At 38.8% G+C, this 21,271-nt stretch overlaps 1 protein-coding gene across 1 annotated transcript in view; it reads right to left on the bottom strand.

Annotated features, from left to right (window-relative positions):
• The window catches only part of THSD7B (thrombospondin type 1 domain containing 7B), a 1,038,357-nt gene that overhangs the window by 262,704 nt on the left and 754,382 nt on the right, over positions 1–21,271 (bottom strand). The window contains exon 14 of the mRNA XM_018062396.1: positions 17,824–18,087. Within this exon, the coding sequence (XP_017917885.1) occupies positions 17,824–18,087 (264 nt within the window). The remainder of the gene's footprint in view (positions 1–17,823; positions 18,088–21,271) is intronic.

Genomic DNA, 21,271 nt, shown 5'->3' with positions numbered 1-21,271 from the left:
ATTTCTGCTAATTAAATTTCTTTATTGTGGTATTCTGTGCCTCACATTCTCAGTTGGGATAAATCCCAAGGGAATACGGGACTATACAGCTTGATATAGTCCATTAAAAACTTCAGGGGGTGAGGGAAAAATTAGAAGCGTGGGGTTAACAGATACACATTAGTACAGATAAAATAGATAAACCACAAGGACCCACTACTTAGCACAGGGAATTAAATTCCATGTCTTGTAATAACCTATAATGGAAAAGCATTTGAAATAGGTATGCATAACTGAATCACCCTGCTACACTTCTGAAACTAACACAACACTGAACATCAACTACACTTCAAAAAATAAATAAATAAATTTTGAAAAAATTTAACTTGGGGAAGCAAGACTACAAATGTACTGCCTGAGTTTGTGAGAAATCTATTTCTCCTTCACTGTGAGAGAAAGTATAAATTGTATAGGCTATTTTCCCCTTCACTTTTAGTGAGATATAATTAAAATACAGCACTATATACATTTAAGGTATAAACATAATAATTTGACTTATATACATCATGAAATGATTATCACCCTAAGTGAACATCCATCATCTCACAGAGATGCACATTATCATCCCAAGTCCTAACCAATAATGTTCCTCCTTCTGTTCCCCATCCTACTCCTTTATTAAAGTCCCAGATGTTTTGAAATGACTTACAGGGACTTCTATAATCTACTGCTTCAATGTCTCTCCATTATGAAACTCTGTACCTTTACAATGTTCAACAGGTGGTAATAAGTTCAAAATATGGAGATATAATTCAGGAGGCACTTGAAGACAACTTCTTTTGTTCTATTTCATGCTCTACACAACCATCCTAGCTTTATAGGGATATCTTTACAATCATCAGCGTTTCCCTGACAGTTCAGTTGGTAAAGAATCTGCCTGCAATGCTGGAGACACGGGTTCAATTCCTGGGTCCAGAATATCCACTGGAGAAGGGATAGGCTACCCACTCCAGTATTCTTGGGCTTCCCTTGAGGCTCAGCTGGTAAAGAATATGCCTGCAATGCAGGAGGCCTGGGTTTGATCCCTGGGTTGGGAAGATCTGGAGAAGGGAAAGGCTCTAGCCTGGAGAACTGCATGGACTGTACAGTCCATGGGGTGGCAAAGAGTTGGACACGACTGAGTGACTTTCACTTTCCTTTCCTCACAATCATCATGTAAGCTGTGTATATTTCAGAGTGTAACTCTGGTCCAAGAATGCGCTGAGTATACTATCTGGAGTTAACATGTCTTCATTCACCCTTCCAGTGTCCCAAAAGATGATTCAGAAAAAGAAATGAGATAAACTCCTCAAGTCTTATCATTTAAGAGGATGAGATAGTACCAACTAAGCTATTTTAAGGTATGAATTTTTGTCTTGGAGCTGTTGGAAATAATCAGGTGAAACCAACCCACACCTGGGTTAAGCAGAACTCCAGGGACATACTATACAGACAGCAGACCTAAAAATTTTGTTCTAGCATTGATTCCATATATGAGACTCAAAATCTGAGAGTTGTCAACAGCACAATTATAAAGGTAGAGGTATAGACATGGAAAGCAAAAGTAAGAAACAGTTGGAAGGAGAAAATATCCTTAGAGTTCAAAGGCTCTCAGCTATTATTGTTTTGGTATATTTCTCCTTATTTTGTTAATGTTATTGTTTTTAGTGTTGTTGTTGGTTTTTTGTTTTTGGTAAATTATATTAATACTATCTTACTATCTACCTAATAATCATACTGTAGCAGAGGTGCCATAACAGGCTATTCACATCATTCATTGATTGGCTAAAATGGAATAATGCCTGAACAGTTTATCACTATGGGAAAAGAAATATAAAATGATAAATATGTGTAAAAGATAGAATACTATGCAGTGCCCCCAAAAGAATAAACAAATCTACATACAGAAGAATGAATAGAGGCAGTTAATATATTGAGACACATTCTGGAACCAAATTGCCTGGAAGAGAAAACAAGCTTGACATTCTTAGTTGAGCAAGCTTGTGCAAGATCCTTAACCTCCCTATTCCTTAATTTCCTTTGGAAGGACTGAAGCTCCAATACTTTGGCCACCTGATGCAGAGTTAACTCGCTGGAAAAGATGCAAAACTGGGAAAGCTTGAGGGCAAGAGGAGATGGGCGCAACAGAGGATGAGATGGTTGGATGGCATCATCGACCCAATGGACATGAGTTCAAGCAAACTCCTGAAGATAGTGAAGGACAGAGCAGCCTGGCATGCTTCAGTCCATGGGGTCTCAAAGAGTCAGACACAACTTATTGATTGAATAGCAACAACCTGATGATAAAACTAACATCTAATCTAGACTGTTGATAAGAATAACATGAGTTAACAGAGAGCATTTAGAGACAGGTATAGCCTATTTTAAATGTTCAATAGACGTTAGCTCTCATTATCAGGGAACAAACAAATAGCACAAGCATGTGGTTCAGCAGTCCCACTACCGGGCATATATACAAAGAAAATCAAATCAGCATGTCAAAGAAACATCTATAATCCCATGCTCATTGCAACATTACTCACAATAGCCAAGATATGAAAACAATCTATCAGTCCATGGATGAATGATAAAGAAAATGTGATATATACAAACAAGGAAATATTACTCAGCCTAAGAAAGAAATCTTGCCATTTGTGACAACTTGGAGGGCGTTACATTTTGTGTTGCTGGCATGCTTGGTGGTGTCGGACTTTTTGCAACTCCAGGTACTGTAGCCTGCTAGGCTTCTCTGTCTGTGGAATCATCCTGCCAAGAATACTGGAGTGGGTTGCCATTTCCTCCTCCAAGGGATCTCCCCAACCCAGGGATCTAACCCGCCTCTCCTGTGGCTCCTACACTGGGAGGCAGATTCTTCACCACTTGAGCCACCTGGAGGCCCTGGAGAGTGTTATGCTAAGTGAAATAAGCCAGACACAGAAAGAAAAATACTGCATAATTTCACTTACATGTAGAATCTAAAAATAGTTGAACCAATAAAATCAGAGTAGAATGGAGGTTGCCAGAGGTTACAGAGTTGGGGCAGTGGGGAGATGCCAGCCAAAGGAGACGTTTCATTTGCACAAGAGGAATAAGCCCTGGAAATCTAACGTACAACATGGTAGTTAATGATATTGTATTATATACTTGAAATCTGCTGAGAGTAGATCTCAGTTATTTTTACCATACACGTAAAAAATGCTAACTATGTAAGGTGATGTATATGTTTATAAACTTGACTGTGGGGATTATTTCACTATGTATATGTATATCAAAACATCAAATTGTACACCTTAAATATATACAACCTTATGTGTCACTTATACCCCAATAAAGGTAAAAAAAGTAAGATGGTTATATACTCTAAATGTACATCAAAACAAGCTAAATAATTATATTCATACTTCAGGAACACATAGACTTCAATATAAACAGATGTAGAGAGGGCTGGAAGGTTATAAATTAAATATGAGGGAAGCTAATAGGACTGGAGCTACTGAGTGATAGGGGAAATTACAAAACTAAATTAAAAATAAAAGAAGGATGTACATGGACTGAAAATGAGAGAATGCAGCATCTTAGTCAGATCCTCTCTCCAGGAATTTTAAATGAGAGACACAGAGAAGACAGTAGATACAGAGGAGGAAGGGAACGGCGAGGTTGTCAAGCAAGACTCAGCAGACCAAAGGCACGTTCATGAAAATGAGTCATACTGCGGGGCACAGAAGCAAAGAGCAGAGCTGGCACCACTGTATGTTTCCTCCTGAGGTGGAGGGGATTCTCTTTGCTCCCTTACCTCTCCACATACCTAGCAATGAGCCCTAAGACCTGAGGTTGTTTGTCCTCATCCTTTGAAATTAAAAATAGCCTATTACTACATCTGCCTGATGCTAGGGCATACATGACAAAGTGCTTTGGTTTAACCTGAGACATAAATTATAAAAACACTGAAAACTACTATAACAACCTTTAAGATAACTGTTATTTTTGTCCTGCTCAAAGCCCCATAGGGGACAATTGCTGGAATAGAAATGGGAAATATGGTGTATTTAATATCTTTGTGCCTAAAATCCACTGTTCCACTCCTTTGTATCATGGCAAGAGTTTGAAAATTTTTTAATATTTTAATTTCTTCCAATGAGATAAGATATCAAGAGTAAGGTGTGTGGGCCTTGAGATTTTATTCCTGTTAAACAAGTGTTATAAAATAATAAAAGCAAAGCCCTGAGCAGATTGCCTATATATAACATGCATTAAAAAAGCTAAGATCTTAACCTTAATCTTCCCCAATCACGGCTCCAATATCCAAGAAAAACCTACCAAACTTGTAAAATTAACTGATTGCTACTTACATAGATGACATAAGTGAAAAGGAATAGAAGAGAAATCGGGAATGAAGTTCCTGGGACTTAATAGTCTTAGATATGAGGATAAGGACCTTAGGGGGATACAGATGGTACTATTTTTTGTTTGTGTGTTTGTTTGTTTGTTTCCTAGAAGAAGCCTTTGGCAAAGAAGAGGAAGGAGAATACAGAAAGTAAAGTGCTAGTAGTATAGATACTACTGAGGATAATAACTGAGTATTTTTGGCTAACAAACTCATGGAGGAGGGCAAGGCAACTCACTCCAGTATTCCTGCCTGGAGAATTCCACGGACAAAGGAGCCTGATGGGCTCCATAGGGTCACAAAGAGTTGGTACACAACTGAAGTAACTTAGCTAGCAGTAGCAGGCTTAGAAATATAATAGACGTTTTAGCAAACAATTAAGTACAAAGAGGAGAATCAAAAAATATTTTGCAACTTGCATGAACTATAGGAATTTAAGCCAAATTTGAAGTAGAAGGAAAAAAATGGACAAGAAAAGTATAAAACTGAGTACAAGACTAAAATCAAGGGTAGAGGAGGCTCAAGTTTTCATAAAGAAAATAATAGAACTGGGGGACTTCCCTGGAAGTCCAGTGGTTGACGTTGCCTTCTAATGTAGGGAGTGCAGGTTTGATCCCTGGTTAGGAAACCAAGATCACACATGACTCCTGGCCAAAAAATCAAAACATAAGATATAAGAAACAATGTAATAAATTCAATAAAGATTTTTAAAATTGCCCACAACAAAAAACAAAATCTTAAAAAAAGAGTAGGTAACAGAACAATAACTGAAGAACAGTAACTGTAGCCAATATTATCTGTAGACCAACACACAGAATGTGGAAAGCAAACACAGTAAAATTAAAATGTGGATTAAATCAAGGTAGGAAATATATTCCACAGTTAATCCCTATGGTGTCTGACTGGGCTCCTGAATAGCATCACTATATGAAAGGAACAATGAGCTATTAAGGAACCCACCCTCACTGGGCTCTGTGCAGCTTGGCCTGGGATTCAGGTCACTGAGAGTCTACGTTCTCCCAGTCTGGCTAGAGTTAGTCAAGAGGAGATTAACATAAAGCCATGGCAGTGTCCAATTCTGGCAAAAGCCCATAAATATATATTAAAGAGTAATTTGGTACTTTAAAATAGAAGTGGGTATTGGGCATCAGAATGAGCTCGTGTGCATGCATGCAAAGTCACTTAGTCATGTCCTACTCTTTGCGACCCCATGGACTGTAGTCTGCTGGGCTCCTCTGTCCTTGGGGATACTCCAGGCAAGAATACTGGAGTGGGCTTTCATGCCCGCCTAACAGGGAACCTTCTTGACTTCAGGATCGAACCCATGTCTCTCATGTCTCCTGCACTGGCAGGCAGGCTCTTTACCACTAGCGCCACCGGGCTGAGACCAATTCAGAGAAAGCTATCTAATATCCTTTTTTTTTTTTTTAATAGATTACTAGACTAGCAGAGAAGAAAGGAGAAGATGCCATAGGTAGAAAGCAATATACCACCCCCCACCAAATCCCTCCTGCCACCCTCAGAAACAACTAAAAGGAGCTGGATGAATTTCTATAGTTCCCCAATGTTGATTAATGCATCAGGGCCATCCTGAGGGATGGCTCCATGTAGCTGGATGCTGAGGGGGAAATGCTTGGCTCTTTTTTATTTAGCATTTTGATTAACACCTCAGATCAAGACACAGATGGCAAGCTTATCAAATTTGGGGATGATATAAGGCTGAGAGTTATAGCTAATATGTTGGATGTCAGAATCAAGATTTAGAGAGCTTAACAAGCTGGAATAATGAGCTACAGCTAAGAATATGAAAGGCAGCACAGTGGGAAGCATAGTTTTGCATTATTGTGTCCAAACGATAGCTGAACATATATACTCAGAATAGGGTTCAAAATGTTATAGCTATTCCTAAGTAACAGGCTTCAGAATTATTCTTAATGCAAACTGAAAATATATCAATAGTCACTATATATTAAATTAAACATTTAATTAAATTTTAATGTAAACTTCATCTACCAAGAAGTATTTCAGATGGTTTACAAAACAGAACCTGCACAAAAAAACTATTAAAATGGTCCAAAGAATACAGAAAAATAGAATATTAGGAATATTGTACTTTCATTTATACAAAAGACATTATCTGAGCATGTACTCTGGCTGAAAGAGTATTTTTCGCCTATTGGACATTTATTCTTCAAATTTTAGATCCTAGAATGGCCTTCTCTGATTCCCCAATTTAAATGATGCTCCCTTTTACTATTCTTTTAGAGTATCCTGGTCGTTTGTCATACCATTTAGGATAAATTGAACTTATATATTCTGTGTTTGTATTTTCTTAATCTCTCTTGTCACTAGACTGCAAACTCCATGAAGGCAAGGACCAAGTGCTTTGTCTAAAACTGTGTAATCAAGGTGTAGCACAGTACTTGACACATAGTAGATTTCAATAAATAAATCCTGAATTAATGAATAAATAAGCTAAGAACTGGGGACTAATAGTTTGGAAGAAGAGATGTAAAGAGGTAAGCTCTGGAGTGCCCTGGTGTACCCTGCTGGTCTAGTGGTTAAGACTCCCTGCTTCCACTGCAAAGGGTGTGGGTTTGATCCCTGGTGGGGAAACTAAGGTCTTGCATGCCTTGTGTGGCCAAAAAAATGGTAAAGTCTAATATGAATAATGTTCTACATGAAAGTATGACGCTGTTTTTGTGAAAATATAGAATTGGTCTAGGGAACTTGGGGAAAAGCTCTTTGAAGAAATCAACTTGATTTCTGGCTCAAAAAGATGAACAGGAGTTCACTTTGAAAAGAAAAAGACACCAGACCAAGGAAAGAACGCGGGCAAAGGAATGAAGTCACACAAGGACAGAAGGCGCGTGGGAAACGGTGGGAGGAGTCCAGCGTGGACGGGGCATATGGTACAGGAAAGGAGGGGCTGAAAGTGACACTGGGACATCTTGAGCTCTCTACTGTCATTTAACCACTGATTGCCAAAAGGAAACATACTGAAGAAAAATAAGCACAATAATGAAGAAACTAGAAATTGCACATGAGTCAGAACACAGAGCACTCTGGATAGCCTGGAAAATAAAACATTAAAAATGTATTTATGTTAATATGAGGGACATTACATATATTTTCAGATTTTGGAAGTGATCTTAGGCAGACAATATTTTAAATCTATTTTAATTGAATAAAGTTAATTTGGAACCAATGAAGGAAGGCATTTTTATTTTAAAAAAATTAAAATCTTTGCCATTTTTAGAGCACTTCAGCTGATTGTTACAGTAATATACTTCTAATTGGTGAGAAGATTTAAGTAGAAGGAACATGACTCTTCTATTACCATCCCAAATAAAAATATTTCTTAGTCTAAAGGGGGTCATCACTTTCACCTGTCAGTGTCATCAGTATCACCTACGTTACCACCTATAAGTTATTCTAAAATCTATATTTCAAAATTGTAATTAGAGAAATTTCCCTCTTTGACTTCAAATATTTTCAATTGTGTGGGTTTTTTACATCTCTATTAATTGTTCTGCTCAGTCCTCAAACTGTTCAATACTGTTTTCCACTTTCTACTCTCAAGCTTGTACCTTACTCTTATTAATGTCAACATCCATCACTGACCTAGTTTTCAAAAGTTCTCCCAACTCTGCCCTGTTTCCCCAACTTTAATAAGTGTTATCCCTCCTGACTTTCAAATACTTTCTCCTCTTCCCCTCCCCATGGACTCTCATTTTTCATTCTCACAGGGGCTACAGCAACCCTCTTCTGACAATTTCTCTACCTTTCTCTTTTATCTAATCTAACCTCAACCCTGCAGCCAGAAATACTTTGCTAAAATAAATACAGAACCCTAGCACAGCCCTGGTTAACAACCCTACTTTCTAAAGCAGCAACACCTTGAGAATTCGGGATTTGAAGAATCAGTAGGAGAAAGGTAGCATCAGGACAAGGACTTCTGGGTTTCTCTTACCCTCTGGCAATCTTATCTATGAGGCAGACTCTGCGACCCACAGACTAGAGCCCACCAGTCTCTTCTGTCCATGGGATTCTCCAGGCAAGAATATTGAAGTGAGTTGCCATGCCCTCCTCCAGAGGATCTTCCTGACCCAGGGATTGAACCCACATATCTTATGTCTCTTACATTGGCAGGCAGGTTCTTTACCACTAGCACCATCTTGGAGGCAGCCTGTAGGACCCATCTCTTAATACTTTCAATGAGTATATCCTAGGTATCAGTACTTCATTCCTCTAACTGCCCAGCTAATTTGAAATATATATATGCTATATTTTATTTATCTATTTATTAGCAAGTGAAAATATGGGATGTTTCCACATTTTGGCTTTCACAAGTAATGTTGCAAAATATTTATGTTTTATGAGAATACATGCTTTCATTTCTCTTGGGTGTATATTTCATTTCTGTTGGGTCATATGGCAAACTCAGTGTTTATCTTTTTTAAGGAGCTGTCAAACTTTTTCAAAGTAGTCTCATTATTTTACATTCTCATCAGCAATGTATGAAGATTCCAGCTTTTTTACATCCTCACCAACACATTGCCTTTTTGACTAGTGGATATGAAGTGACATCTGATTACAGTTTTGATTTCCATTTCCCTAATGACTAACGATATTGAGCATCTTTTCAGAAGTTTAAAAGCCATGTGTACTTAATATATCTTCTCTGGAGAAATGCCTGTTTAAATTCTTTGACCATTTTTCAACTAGGTTGTCTTTTTTTATTGCTGACTTAAAAGACTTTTTTCTGGATGCAAATCTATTCTTATCAGATACACATTTGCAAATATTCTCATCCATTCTTTGAGTCTCTATACATTCTGTTTGCTTTCTTCAATACATTTTAGCCATGATATTTTGTCTAATAATTTGCAGATTATGGCATCGACTGTCCACATATAAAGCCTATTGTGGAGACACTACACACAGGAAAGAAAAAAGAAAATAACACTTTGTGAACGGTTCGAATACTTGAGAAGTTTCCAACTCTTTTTCATTTGCACATCTTTAAAAGGTTTAGTTGCAAAAATACAACAGCCTTAACATATTCTGGTATGCTAAATAATGGCCCCCAAAGATATCTGAATCTAATCTCTGAAACCTCTGAGTGGCCGGCCCCTTATATGTGAAAAGAGACTTTGCAGGTGTGATTAAATCAAGGATATTGAGGTGGCAATATAAATCTGGGCTATCCTGAGTGCCCTTACAAGAGGAAAACAGAGACTGGGACAGAATTGACATTAAAGAAGTAATAAGACACCAAAGCAGGATGCTATACCACTAGTTTTGAAGACAGAGAAAGAGGCCATGAACCAAGGAATGCAGCTCTAGAATCTGGAAAAAGGTCAGGAAATAGATTTCCAAAAAAAAAAAGGAAATAGATTTCCCTCTAGGTGCTTTGAAGGGAGTGAGGCTCTGACTACACCTTGATTTTGACTCAGTTATACTGATTTTGGATTTCTGACATTTAGAAGTATGAAAGAGTAAGTGTGTCATCTTAAGCAACCAAGTTTGTGGTATTCTTAGATCAGTCATAAAAAAATACATATATGTACATGAAAATTCTTTACACAGAAGCATAGATTTATATTCTATGTTTTGTTAATTACAAGTATGTATGATGCCCTCTTTGCCAGGTGTTTGTGACAATACAGTAATGAAGTAGACACAGTCCCTCCCTCCAGGATGCCATTCTCCTCCGTGGCAGGACAGACTAGACATGCAGCAGGTAAAATATGAGAAGTACCAGGATTGGGGCCCTGTTTTTCTAAGGGATATGCAGCAGATATACTTAACTCCTAAAAGGTTCTAGGATTTGAGAAAGAACTGACTATCAAGATTGCCTAGAATTTCCCAGAAAGGGTGACGTTTCTAACCTAAGTCCTGAAAGGTTACTAGGAGTCTACTAGAGAATTAGGTTGCAAGGGAGGAAAATTAAAGTATGTATGTAGAGAAGGCAAAAGCCTCATGAGAAGGAATGGCATGCATTGAGATATGCAAGATTCTAAGATGGCTGGGGTTCAGCATGGGAAGGAAAAAGGATGAGGTTTCAGGGGTTCACAAAGGGCAAAATCATGAAGGGTCTTGTATGCTACACTAAGTGGCCTGGGCAGTCAGTTGACAATGAGAATTTAAAAACTTATGGCAGTGATCATCATACCGGCCTATGGGAAAGATTTTTCTCATTGAAAGGCGACCAAAGGGTGGTGGAAAGAAGGACTGAGTAAGGCCAGGTGGTGGGTCCTCACTGCCATGGATCTAAGGGAAAGGTAAGAAGTCTGAGCAAGTCAGGGAGAACCACTGGAATGGAGAAACATGGATAGAGGATCAAAACATCTCTAAGTAGTGATTTCATATGAATTTTTATAGCAACATTCACAGGAAAAAGGAAGCAAAATCTCAACATAGAAAACACAGAAGCATATCCATCTTGTCAAACTTAAATTTATTTGCTAAGGAGTAGACTGTATTATTCCTTCTCAAGTGATGATTTGAAGAGCTTTTCAACATCTGAAAAAACATACAGGTGCAGAAGATTTAGGAAACAGGTCATTTGGCAAAAGTTGCAGATGACTAAAGAGTTGCTATTTCCTTCTGCAAGAGATATAATTACTCAGTCTCTCTGCCTGGTGGACTCATAAAGGAGAGCTCACAATACTTTTAAAAGTTCATCCTATCTTTGATACACACAGCTCTTTGCCAGGACACTTCATAAAATGCTCTTTTAAACAACTCAGTTAATAAAGATGTAAATTTCAGTCTTCTGTCTTGGCCAAAATAAACTAGCCCATAAGTAGTTGAGCTAAATCTTTTCAATAATATAAAATTCAATATAGTCATGTTAGGGAAAGCACACTGATTGAAGCCGCCCACCCTGGACAGGCACCATAGTAACCATTTGCATGAGTTGTTTTATGATTGGAGATCCTGATAAGGAATACGGAACTAATAAGCCACCACCAACCAAAAGAGTTCAGGAAAGGTCGAAAGGAGATACTGCATGTCCGTCCACTTCCCAGAATCCCTCTCGCTAGCATCCATCTTGGCTGAGCCATGTGTGCACCACCAGGAAAGACTCTAAATTAGAATAATTGGCCAAAGACCACCCGGGAAACTAATCCCATCACCATAAAACCCAAGACTGTGAGCCACGTGGCAGAGCTGTTCTCCTGGGGTCTCTCACCCTATTGCTCTCCACCTGGGTGCCCTTTCCCAATAAAATCTCATGCTTTGTCAGCACAAGTGTCTCCTCAGACAATTCATTTCTGAGTGTTAGACTGTTAGGGACCAAACGACAGTCTCTAGGACCTGAGTCATGTTTACCAGAAAGAGACAGGATATGCGCTCATCCTGCCTGGCCAATCATGTAACGCCAGCTACTCCTGTAACTGAGACAAAGAACTGCCTGTATATAAGCCGCCATACTCCTTTGTTCGCGGCTCTTGTCGGATTCCCTTGTGTGGGATGAGACTTGAGCCCTAGTGCGCTAGAGATAAACTCCCTTCTTGTTTTTGCATTACTATGGTGGACTTGCTCTCTCGGTCGGTTCGGAGATACGGGCTCGGAGCATAACATAGACAAGAGCCCAGTTTCAGGCTCTGGAAGGGGTCCCCCTGCCTGCAACTGTCATAGAAACTAAACTTTCTAAAAGTACTAAGAGTAAATTCACATTTTATCAGTAACTGCAAGTACATGATGGAGAAGGCAATGGCACCCCACTCCAGTACTCCTGCCTGGAAAATCCCATGGACGGAGGAGCCTGGAAGGCTGCAGTCCATGGGGTCGCTAAGAGTCGGATACGACTGAGCAATTCACCTTCACTTTTCACTTTCATGCATTGGAGAAGGAAATGGCAACCCACTCCAGTGTTCTTGCCTGGAGAATCTCAGGGACTGGGGAGCCTGGTGGGCTGCCGTCTATGGGGTCACACAGAGTTGGACACGACTGAAGCGACTTAGCAGCAGCAGCAGCAGCAAGTACATGATATATTATTCTTTAAATCACAAAGATTTCTTAGATTATTGTGCTTTGTTTGATATCCATACCTCCTTATATATAACAGTAAATTAGTTGAATTGCTGTACTAGGCTTAAGTTGCAAATGCCAAGTTATTTCTGGGTGAAATATTAGTGAAGATAATTAACTGCCTCTCAAACTCAATCATAATTTATCTGGAATCAGATATGAAACAAATTCCATTTTCACTTTATAATCTGATGAATTAAAATTTTTTTCACATGGTTCTCACTGGATCACTAGGAAAATTGTTTTTCTGCATTTTTCCCATTCTTTCAAAAATATTTCTTGTCTACTGGTAGCAATACAATTTCATTCCAGTACAATTAGGACTCCCCCTAATCCCAAACATTTTTTAAGGGCAAAATAAAACAAAATATTCTAGTGTTTGTCTGGCCTTGTATTTTAGAGTCAGCTTCTCTGTGGCTCCCTATTGACTATACTCAGCTATTCTATCAAAACAACTCTTAATACACACACACACACACACTCAAAACTTTTATCAAAGCACACATGTTGCCTCTGGTCATATCTAAACTTACCTTTTCATTCATTCAACCAACATAACTGACAGTCTATAGTCTATTGTGGGCCAGATCCTATGTTAAGCACTGGGGATGGAGAAATGAACTTGAGTCAATATACCTGAATTGAAATGAACCTGATTCAATAAACAATCAGGTTAGTAAGAGAAACAGAAAAGTATATGGCTAAAAAAAAAAATCTAAATATACTGATAAAGGAAAAAAAGGAAGATCCTCTCACCTACCATGGAAATGGAAGTAGGAAAATTGCTTCCTGGATCAGGCATCACTTTGTCTTATCCCAAAGGAAGAGGAGCCTCATGAAAGGAGGAAAAAGAGTGTTCAAGGTGGAATACATAGTCATGGAACTTCTTTAAGGTCTTGTTAAGGAGCTGGTACATGCAGAAGAGACCAGGAGAAACTGCCAGAGAGCACTGGCATGGTCACATGTCTTTCAGTGTGACAACTGATGGCTCTTAGTGAATAGTAGATATCAGGGGGTTAAGACAATATTGTAACATCTGTCACTGGGTGTAGTAGACAGCAAGAGGAAAAGAGAAGCTTGAGAAAATGCTTAGGAGGCAAACTTATTAAGACCTGATGGTCTAGTTGTGTATTTACAAATATGTTTTAAATACCTACTAACTTTCAGGCATCATTCTAGGTGCCGTGGATATAGCTGAAAAGAAAAGTAAAAAATAAAAAGCAGTTCTTTCTTTATTGGAATTTTATATCCAATCATAGGAGAGAGAGAGAAAGTATTTTAAAACATAAATGCATAATATTTTAGTTAGTGATTAAGTACCATGAAGAAAGATAAAGCTGGTAAGGGGAATAAGGAGCTTCCCAAGTGGCATTAGTGTTGAAGATCCCATCTGCCAATGTAGGAGACATAAGAGACATAGGTTCAAGATCCCTGGAGGAGGGCACGGCAACCCGCTCCAGTATTCTTCTTGCCTGGAGAATCCCATGGACAGAGGAGCCTGGAGGGCTACTGTCCATGGGGTCTCACAGAGTATGACACAACTAAAGCAACTCAGCACACATACATGCATGGGGAATAGGAAGTGATGAACAGAATGATTTATTACAGGAGTTGGGCAAAGATTTGTTATGAGCAGAGATGGGAATGAAGGAAGGGATGAAGGCAGGACATGGGGAGAGAAGAATGGAGTATGTTGAGGTGTGGGGGTGCTTTCATGTCCTATTCTTTGAAAATAATATCACTAGGATAAGAGACATAACTGGAAATAACTCTCCTCAAGTATCATTATTTTGGCACATTCTAGTCTGTTGATTGAATTAGGTAATCATCCAGGCCTGTTGTCACACACAGTTGGGAATTAAATCCAACACCTTGACACTAGACAGTGATGGAACTCAATAGCAGCAAACATCTGCTGACACGATACAGACACAAATTCCACTCTTAAGTGTTCTGTTTGTTTTAAATGAGGCATAATTTTAATACTGGTCTCCTCAATGATATTCCTAAAGACAAAGAGACTTGGCTAATATTGTCTGTGGTTTGAATATTCCATAAAATCCATTAGCACAGGTAATTCAGAATTTACTGAATTGTATTGCCCACAGCTATATGTACAATCTATGTGCCTATAAACAGATGAGTCAAAGAATTTGTAGTGTATATAAGCAAGGACTATTATCCAGCCATGAGAAAGACATTCACCATTTGCGACAATGTAAATGGATCTAGAGGATAGTACACTGAGACAAGTCAGACAGAGAAATACTGTATTATATCAACTTATACATGTAATCTAAAAGTGCCAAACTCATAAAAACAATAAAATGGTGGTTTCCAGGGGATAGGAGTGGAGGGATAAGGCAAGGATAGAATAATTTTTTTAACAGTATGAACTTGGAATGGATAGTAAAGAAGCCAAAGAGATCTAGTGCACAGTAATGTGGACAACAATATAGTCTTATAACCAAACTTACTGAGACTAGAAGTATTCCAAACACTGAAAAGAAATGATAATTATGTAATATTATATGTGTGTATCATCACTGCAATTGCAATATTACAACCTATAAATATATTTTTTAATTAATTAATTAATTAATTTTTTTACTTTACAATATTGGTTTTGCCATACTTCAACATGAATCCGCCACGGGTGTACACGTGTTCCCAATCCTGAACCCCCCACCCACCTCCCTCCCCATACCATCCCTCTGGGTCATCCCAGTGCACCAGCCCCAAGCATCTGTATCCTGCATTGAACTTAGACTGGTGATTCATTTCTTATATGATATTACACATGTTTCGATGCCATTCTCCCAAATAATCCCACCCTCTCCCTCTCCCACAGAGTCCAAAAGACTGTTCTATACATCTGTGTTGAATTAAATTGTACACTTTAAATTTATGCAATGAATGTTATACATCAAATATATTGCAAGAAAAATTTAAAAATAGACCACTATGTATACTAAGGGCTTCTCAGGTGGCTCAGTGGTAAAGAATCCACCTAACGAAATGCAGGAGACTTGGGTTTAATCCCTGGGTTGGGAAGATCCCTTGGAGAAGGAAATGACAACTAACTTCATTATTCCTGCCTGGAAAATCCCATGGACAGAGAACCTGGAGGGCGTCAGTCCATAGGGTCACAAAAGAGTCAGATACAACTTAGTGACTAAACAACTGGAGTGGGTAGTCATTCCCTTCTACAGGGGATCCTTCCAAACCGGGGATCAAACCAAGGACTCTTGAATTGCAGGCGGAAGAATCTTTACCATCTGAGTCATCAGGGAAGCCCTAAACACAACAATGTATTTTGTGTGAAAAACAAAGATCAGAGTAAACCAACTCTAGCTTTTCCCAAATGGGTCCGTTATTGTCTGTGATGTGTTTCATGTTTATGAAAGTAAAATCACTGAATACAAACCTGCACACTAACTCAACAGGCAGTGTAGTGACTGTGCTAACTGAAAATTATTAAATCTTAAATTGCATTCCTATTATGACCCAGGTATAGCCTAAATAAAATGAGCTGATGCACTACCAATATAGAATAAAGACAAACTGTCATTTACTTGTGTGTTAAAAGTGAATTCAATTTGTTATTTCTGGTATTACTGAGAAAACTTACTAGAATATAAAAACCTTGATGATAGTCACCAAAATCTATCAATTTAATTTTTTTAGAGTTTACCACCAAAACATAAATTCTCTCTATTTGTACCTTCTATAAAATCCCTAACTTCTTTAGTTTTTGATTGTTTAAAGGTAATTAAAAACCAAAAGATAGAGCAGGAACTCAATAAGCTCCATTGCTATCAGTAGTCAAAGTCTCCTCCATCAATATTTACACCAACTGAATTTAAGCATCATTCCTTCCTCTGTTCACCCATATCTTTTAAATTATGTCAAGGTTAAAAAATAATAAAAGAGACTCTTCTCCCCAATTAAAGTTTCAAAAATACTTCCAGCTTGCCTAATTTCTTTCCTATAGTTCTAGTCTTAATTTAGGTGTACTTACAGTTAGAAGTGGACATGGAACAACAGACTGGTTCCAAATAGGAAAAGGAGTACGCCAAGGCTGTATACTGTCACCCTGCTTATTTAACTTATATGCAGAGTACATCATGAGAAGCTGGGCTGGAAGAAGCACAAGCTGGAATCAAGATTGCCGGGAAAAATGTCAATAACCTCAGATATGCAGATGACACCACCCTTATGGCAGAAAGTGAAGAGGAGCTGAAAAGCCTCTTGATGAAAGTGAAAGAGGAGAGTAAAAAAGTTGCCTTAAAGCTCAACATTCAGAAACTAAGATCATGGCATCTGGTCCCATCACTTCATGGGAAATAGATGGGGAAACAGTGGAAACAGTGTCAGACTTTATTTTTGGGGGCTCCAAGATCACTGAAGATGGTGATTGCAGCCATGAAATTAAAAGATGCTTACTCCTTGGAAGAAAACTTATGACCAACCTAGATAGCATATTCAAAAGCAGAGACATTACTTTGCCAACTAAGGTCCATCTAGTCAAGGCTATGGTTTTTCCAGTGGTCATGTATGGATGTGAGACTTGGACTGTGAAGAACGTTGAGTGCCGAAGAATTGATGCTTTTGAACTGTGGTGTTGGAGAAGACTCTTGGACTGCAAGGAGATCCAACCAGTCCATTCTAAAGGAGATCAGCCCTGGGATTTCTTTGGAAGGGATGATGCTAAAGCTGAAACTTCAGTGCTTTGGCCATCTCATGTGAAGAGTTGACTCATTGGAAAAGACTCTGATGCTGGGAGGGATTGGGGGCAGGAGGAGAAGGGGACGACAGAGGATGAGATGGCTGGATGGCATCACTGACCTGATGGACGTGAGTTTGAATGAACTCCGGGAGATGGTGATGGACAGGGAGGCCTGGCATGCTGCGATTCATGGGGTTGCAAAGAGTCGGACACGATTGAATGACTGAACTGAACACATTGTACTGTACAATATTAACTTTTTCATTGGTATTTTGTCAACATCCTTATAAGACACTGAAGGCCTGATGCCTTCTATATAAGTGATTAAAGCACCAATAAACGGCATAAAATATATTCATTTGTGTTGGGCTTTGGCTTTCTCAGAGTAAGCCTGTGCTCACACACAAAAGCAAGTGACCAGAGGTGAAGTATAGAGAGAGGTGAGTCAAAGATCCCAAACACTCACATTTCAGATAACCAGTGGATATGTGCATTTCCTATATTCATACTTAATGAGAGGCAGTGTGTTTTCAACAAAGGAAAACTGAAGCAATTACTAAGAAACAAGGTTATGAGTTCTAGACCTGGGACACACACCCTGGGCTATATGTCAGTGTTCTCATGGGTTACTCCTCGCCCATTTCCTTACCAGAACTGTTGCAGTGGACAGGGTCAACAGGTCTTCCATTTTTATCAGAGCAGGCTACTGCTCGAAAGCGCAGGCCTTCTCCACATTCTTTGGCGTCTCCTTGTAGCCGCAGTCCTCTATGAGGCTCCTTTCTGCTTTCAGGAAGGATGCAATCTGACCAGTTTCCATAAGGATGAGATGTAAACACATCACAAGGACACGGTTCTGTTTCCACTAGAGGGTACAAGTCAGTGTCCTGGCATTTTTCCTTCTTTCTGCTTTTCCCTGTTTCAACAAGAGACATGGATGTGTTAATTTCACATCTGTTGTTTTGTTAAGTTGTTCACATTTCAAAGCTCTTAGGCAATTAAGTCAAATAAAATAAAGCCTTTCTTTTTTTTTTTTTTTCACTTTTTTTTTCCTTTAACACAGAAGTAAATCCTAGGACAATGAAGCAATTCCCACAGCAACTGTGAAATTTAAGTTAATTGGGGGGGAAAAAGGCTTCATGTTGGAGAGTGGCAAAACATACTTAGAAAAAATTTGCTACAGTGGCTTGACAACTAGAAAAATTCTTGTTGATTTATATTGATGTCTATAATTTGTTGATAAAAACTGACTACCTTGTCTCCATTTTCCTTGAAAGTAACGGTTTCCAAGGAAGTGAATAAAATGGTGTAAGTATAACTCTGCCTTTTTTTCAAGTAACTTTTTTAAAAATAGCTTGTTTATTCAAGGAAAAAAATTATATCCTCCCAGACAATGGCCTTGGAGTTAGCCTGGCTGTCACCTGGGGTGTGGTGGGCAAAGTGTAATTTATTTTGGTTCCTGTTATCAGGAACTCAGAAATGCTGACAGAAAAAATATATTGAAATAAATGCTCAATGCAAGTTGGGTAATTTAATCTGAGAAAAAGATATGACTTGCACTTTGAGAGACCTTTTTAACTTAAAGATTTTAGAATATGACCTTATATTACCAGTTGACTTTGATGGACCTTTCAGGTGTAATCCCAACTTTTGAGTAATGACAATGCAAAGTCATTTTTCAAAGCTATGAGTACTTGATAATTATGTTTAATGGATTCTAAGACACTCTGTAACGACGCAACTTTGCTACTAACACACTTCCTCTAGATTTTTAAGTTCTCCTAGATATAATAATTTCACTTTGTTTCTTCATTAGTGGGCCATTAGTGAGAGTCATGGCTGGTTATTTTAAATAGTAGGGAGCTTTATTAATCTATTTCCAGTCTTAAATGGCTGTTTCGGAAATGCTTGCTATAAGCTGATACATAGACTACTTTCTCATTGTGAAACAGTTTACTTTTGCTGTGTCACTCAGTGGTGTCCAACTCTTTGCAATCCCATGAACTATAACCTGCCAGGCTCCCCTGTCCATGGGGATTCTCCAGGCAAGAATACTGGAGTGGGTTGCTATGTCCTCCTCCAGGGGACCTTCTCAGCCCAAGGATCAAACCCAGGTCTCCCTCATTGCAGGTGGATTTTTGACCCTCAGAGTCACTAGGGAAGCACATGAATACTGGAATGGGTAGCCTATCCCTTCTCCAGTGGATCTTCCTGACCCAGGAATCAAACCTGAGATCCTATGTTGCATGCGGATTCTTTACCAGATGAGCTATCAGGGAGGCTCCAGAAGTTTACATTACACACAACAATTCTACAGTTGTCACCTGGAGGACTAGCTGTATCTCTTCTGTGATGCTTCTGGACACAATAAATAAGGATTCCTATAAGTTCTGAAAGATCTTGTAGAAGCTTTGGACACATCACTGTCTCTCTAGGGTGATATACTTCTTGCATCTACCATTAGGGCCACTTGCTGAGAATAAGTTTGAGGAGCACTGCCTCTGTCTCTGCTGTGAGCATTTACTGCATGAGAGGTGTATCAGTGGGTGAGGAGGATCAGCACCTTCTTCAGCATTCAACATACCCAAGTATCTGGTGCTTCTCAAATGTCCAAAAAGTATAGTTCTCCATCTCTTATATGTCCATTCTCTTCTCAACACATTTAACTCTAGATTTTTAGTCTACCTATGCCTTAAAACTGCTAACTCTCGCCAAAGTAATAACATCCTGAACTATCTTTTACTTTTTATCTTTCAGACTTGATATTCAGTGATAGCCTTGGAGCATTGACTACACCATCTTCTTGAAATATCCTTTCACACCTTACCTTTCTGTCCCTCACCTCTGCTCCACACCCCACCATCCTTCTGGGCACATCTTTTTTCTTTTTTTCATGTATTTGTTGAATTCTTCTCCCTCTGTACCTCTCTTAACTGATGGGTTTCCAAAGGCATAGCCTTAGACTCTCTTTTCTGATCCTCACAAAGAGCATAATCCTCTGTACCCCTTATGTCCCTAATTATTATCTTCAGCCCAGATTTCTTACTCAAACTTTGGGGCCACAGACTGGAAACCTACACCTAAAGGATCAGTCAAACTCACCCTGGCAACAGCCATACTCACTCACTCTGACCATCATAATGTTTCCTTCTCCTTCTACATTTCCCAGTTCTACCAATACTCATATTCAGCCCTCCACCAAATTCCCAGCTTAAATCACTATACTGGCTCCTTTCAAGATTTTATTGCCACCGTAACTCACTCCCTTCAATCTTTTCCCAGCACTTCAACCAGGACCAACTTACAAAGTTAGAAATCTGATCATATCATTCATCTACTTAAAACTTTCCACTGGCTTACCACAGTTCGTGGAATAAAGTCTAGACTCTTCACTTTGGTCATCAAAGTTCCATAGGATTGGGTCTGTGGATATTTGTCTCACAACTATGCTGCACTAATCGGCTTGTGTCAAGTTAAAAATAATACTGAGTATTTTTAGTATTGAGTATTGTAAAAGCCACTCATTTAAGTTCTGGTCTTTGCATGTTCTATTCCAGGAAGGTCACCAGTTCTACCCTCTCTATATAGCCTATTTAATGACTACCTGTCCTTTAGGTCCAAACTGGGATTACTCCTCCAGAAAGTCATCTTTGAACACACTCTTTATCTCCGTTCTAGAAGAGGTATTCTTCTGTACTTGGGTAGCATCTGATGGGCAGAATGCTGGCTCTCCAAGAATGTTTACATCCTAATCCCTAGAACAACTAAACGTCTATGGCAAAATAAACTTTGTAGATGTAACTAAGATTATGGATGTTGGGATGAGATAATTTTGAATTATCTGGTTGGGTCCAACATAATCACATGAACTCAAATTCAGAGAACCTTTCCAGGTTGAGTAGAGTCAACTGTGATAGAATAATCAAAGGGATATAATGTTACTGAATTTCAAGACTTTGGAGGAAGAGAACCATAACCAAGGAATGTAAGCAGCTCCTAGAAGCTGGGAAAGAAAACATGTTCCCCTAAACCTTCTAGAAATAAAAATCCTATCTTGACAACATCTTGTTAATAGTCCTATAAAATCTCTGACTTCAGAC

The sequence above is a fragment of the Capra hircus genome, chromosome 2 (assembly GCF_001704415.2).
Source record: "Capra hircus breed San Clemente chromosome 2, ASM170441v1, whole genome shotgun sequence".
In the NCBI taxonomy this organism is placed as follows: Eukaryota; Metazoa; Chordata; class Mammalia; order Artiodactyla; family Bovidae; genus Capra; species Capra hircus.
Note: the sequence above shows the minus strand (reverse complement) of the source record. Positions and strands in the feature narration are given on the sequence as shown.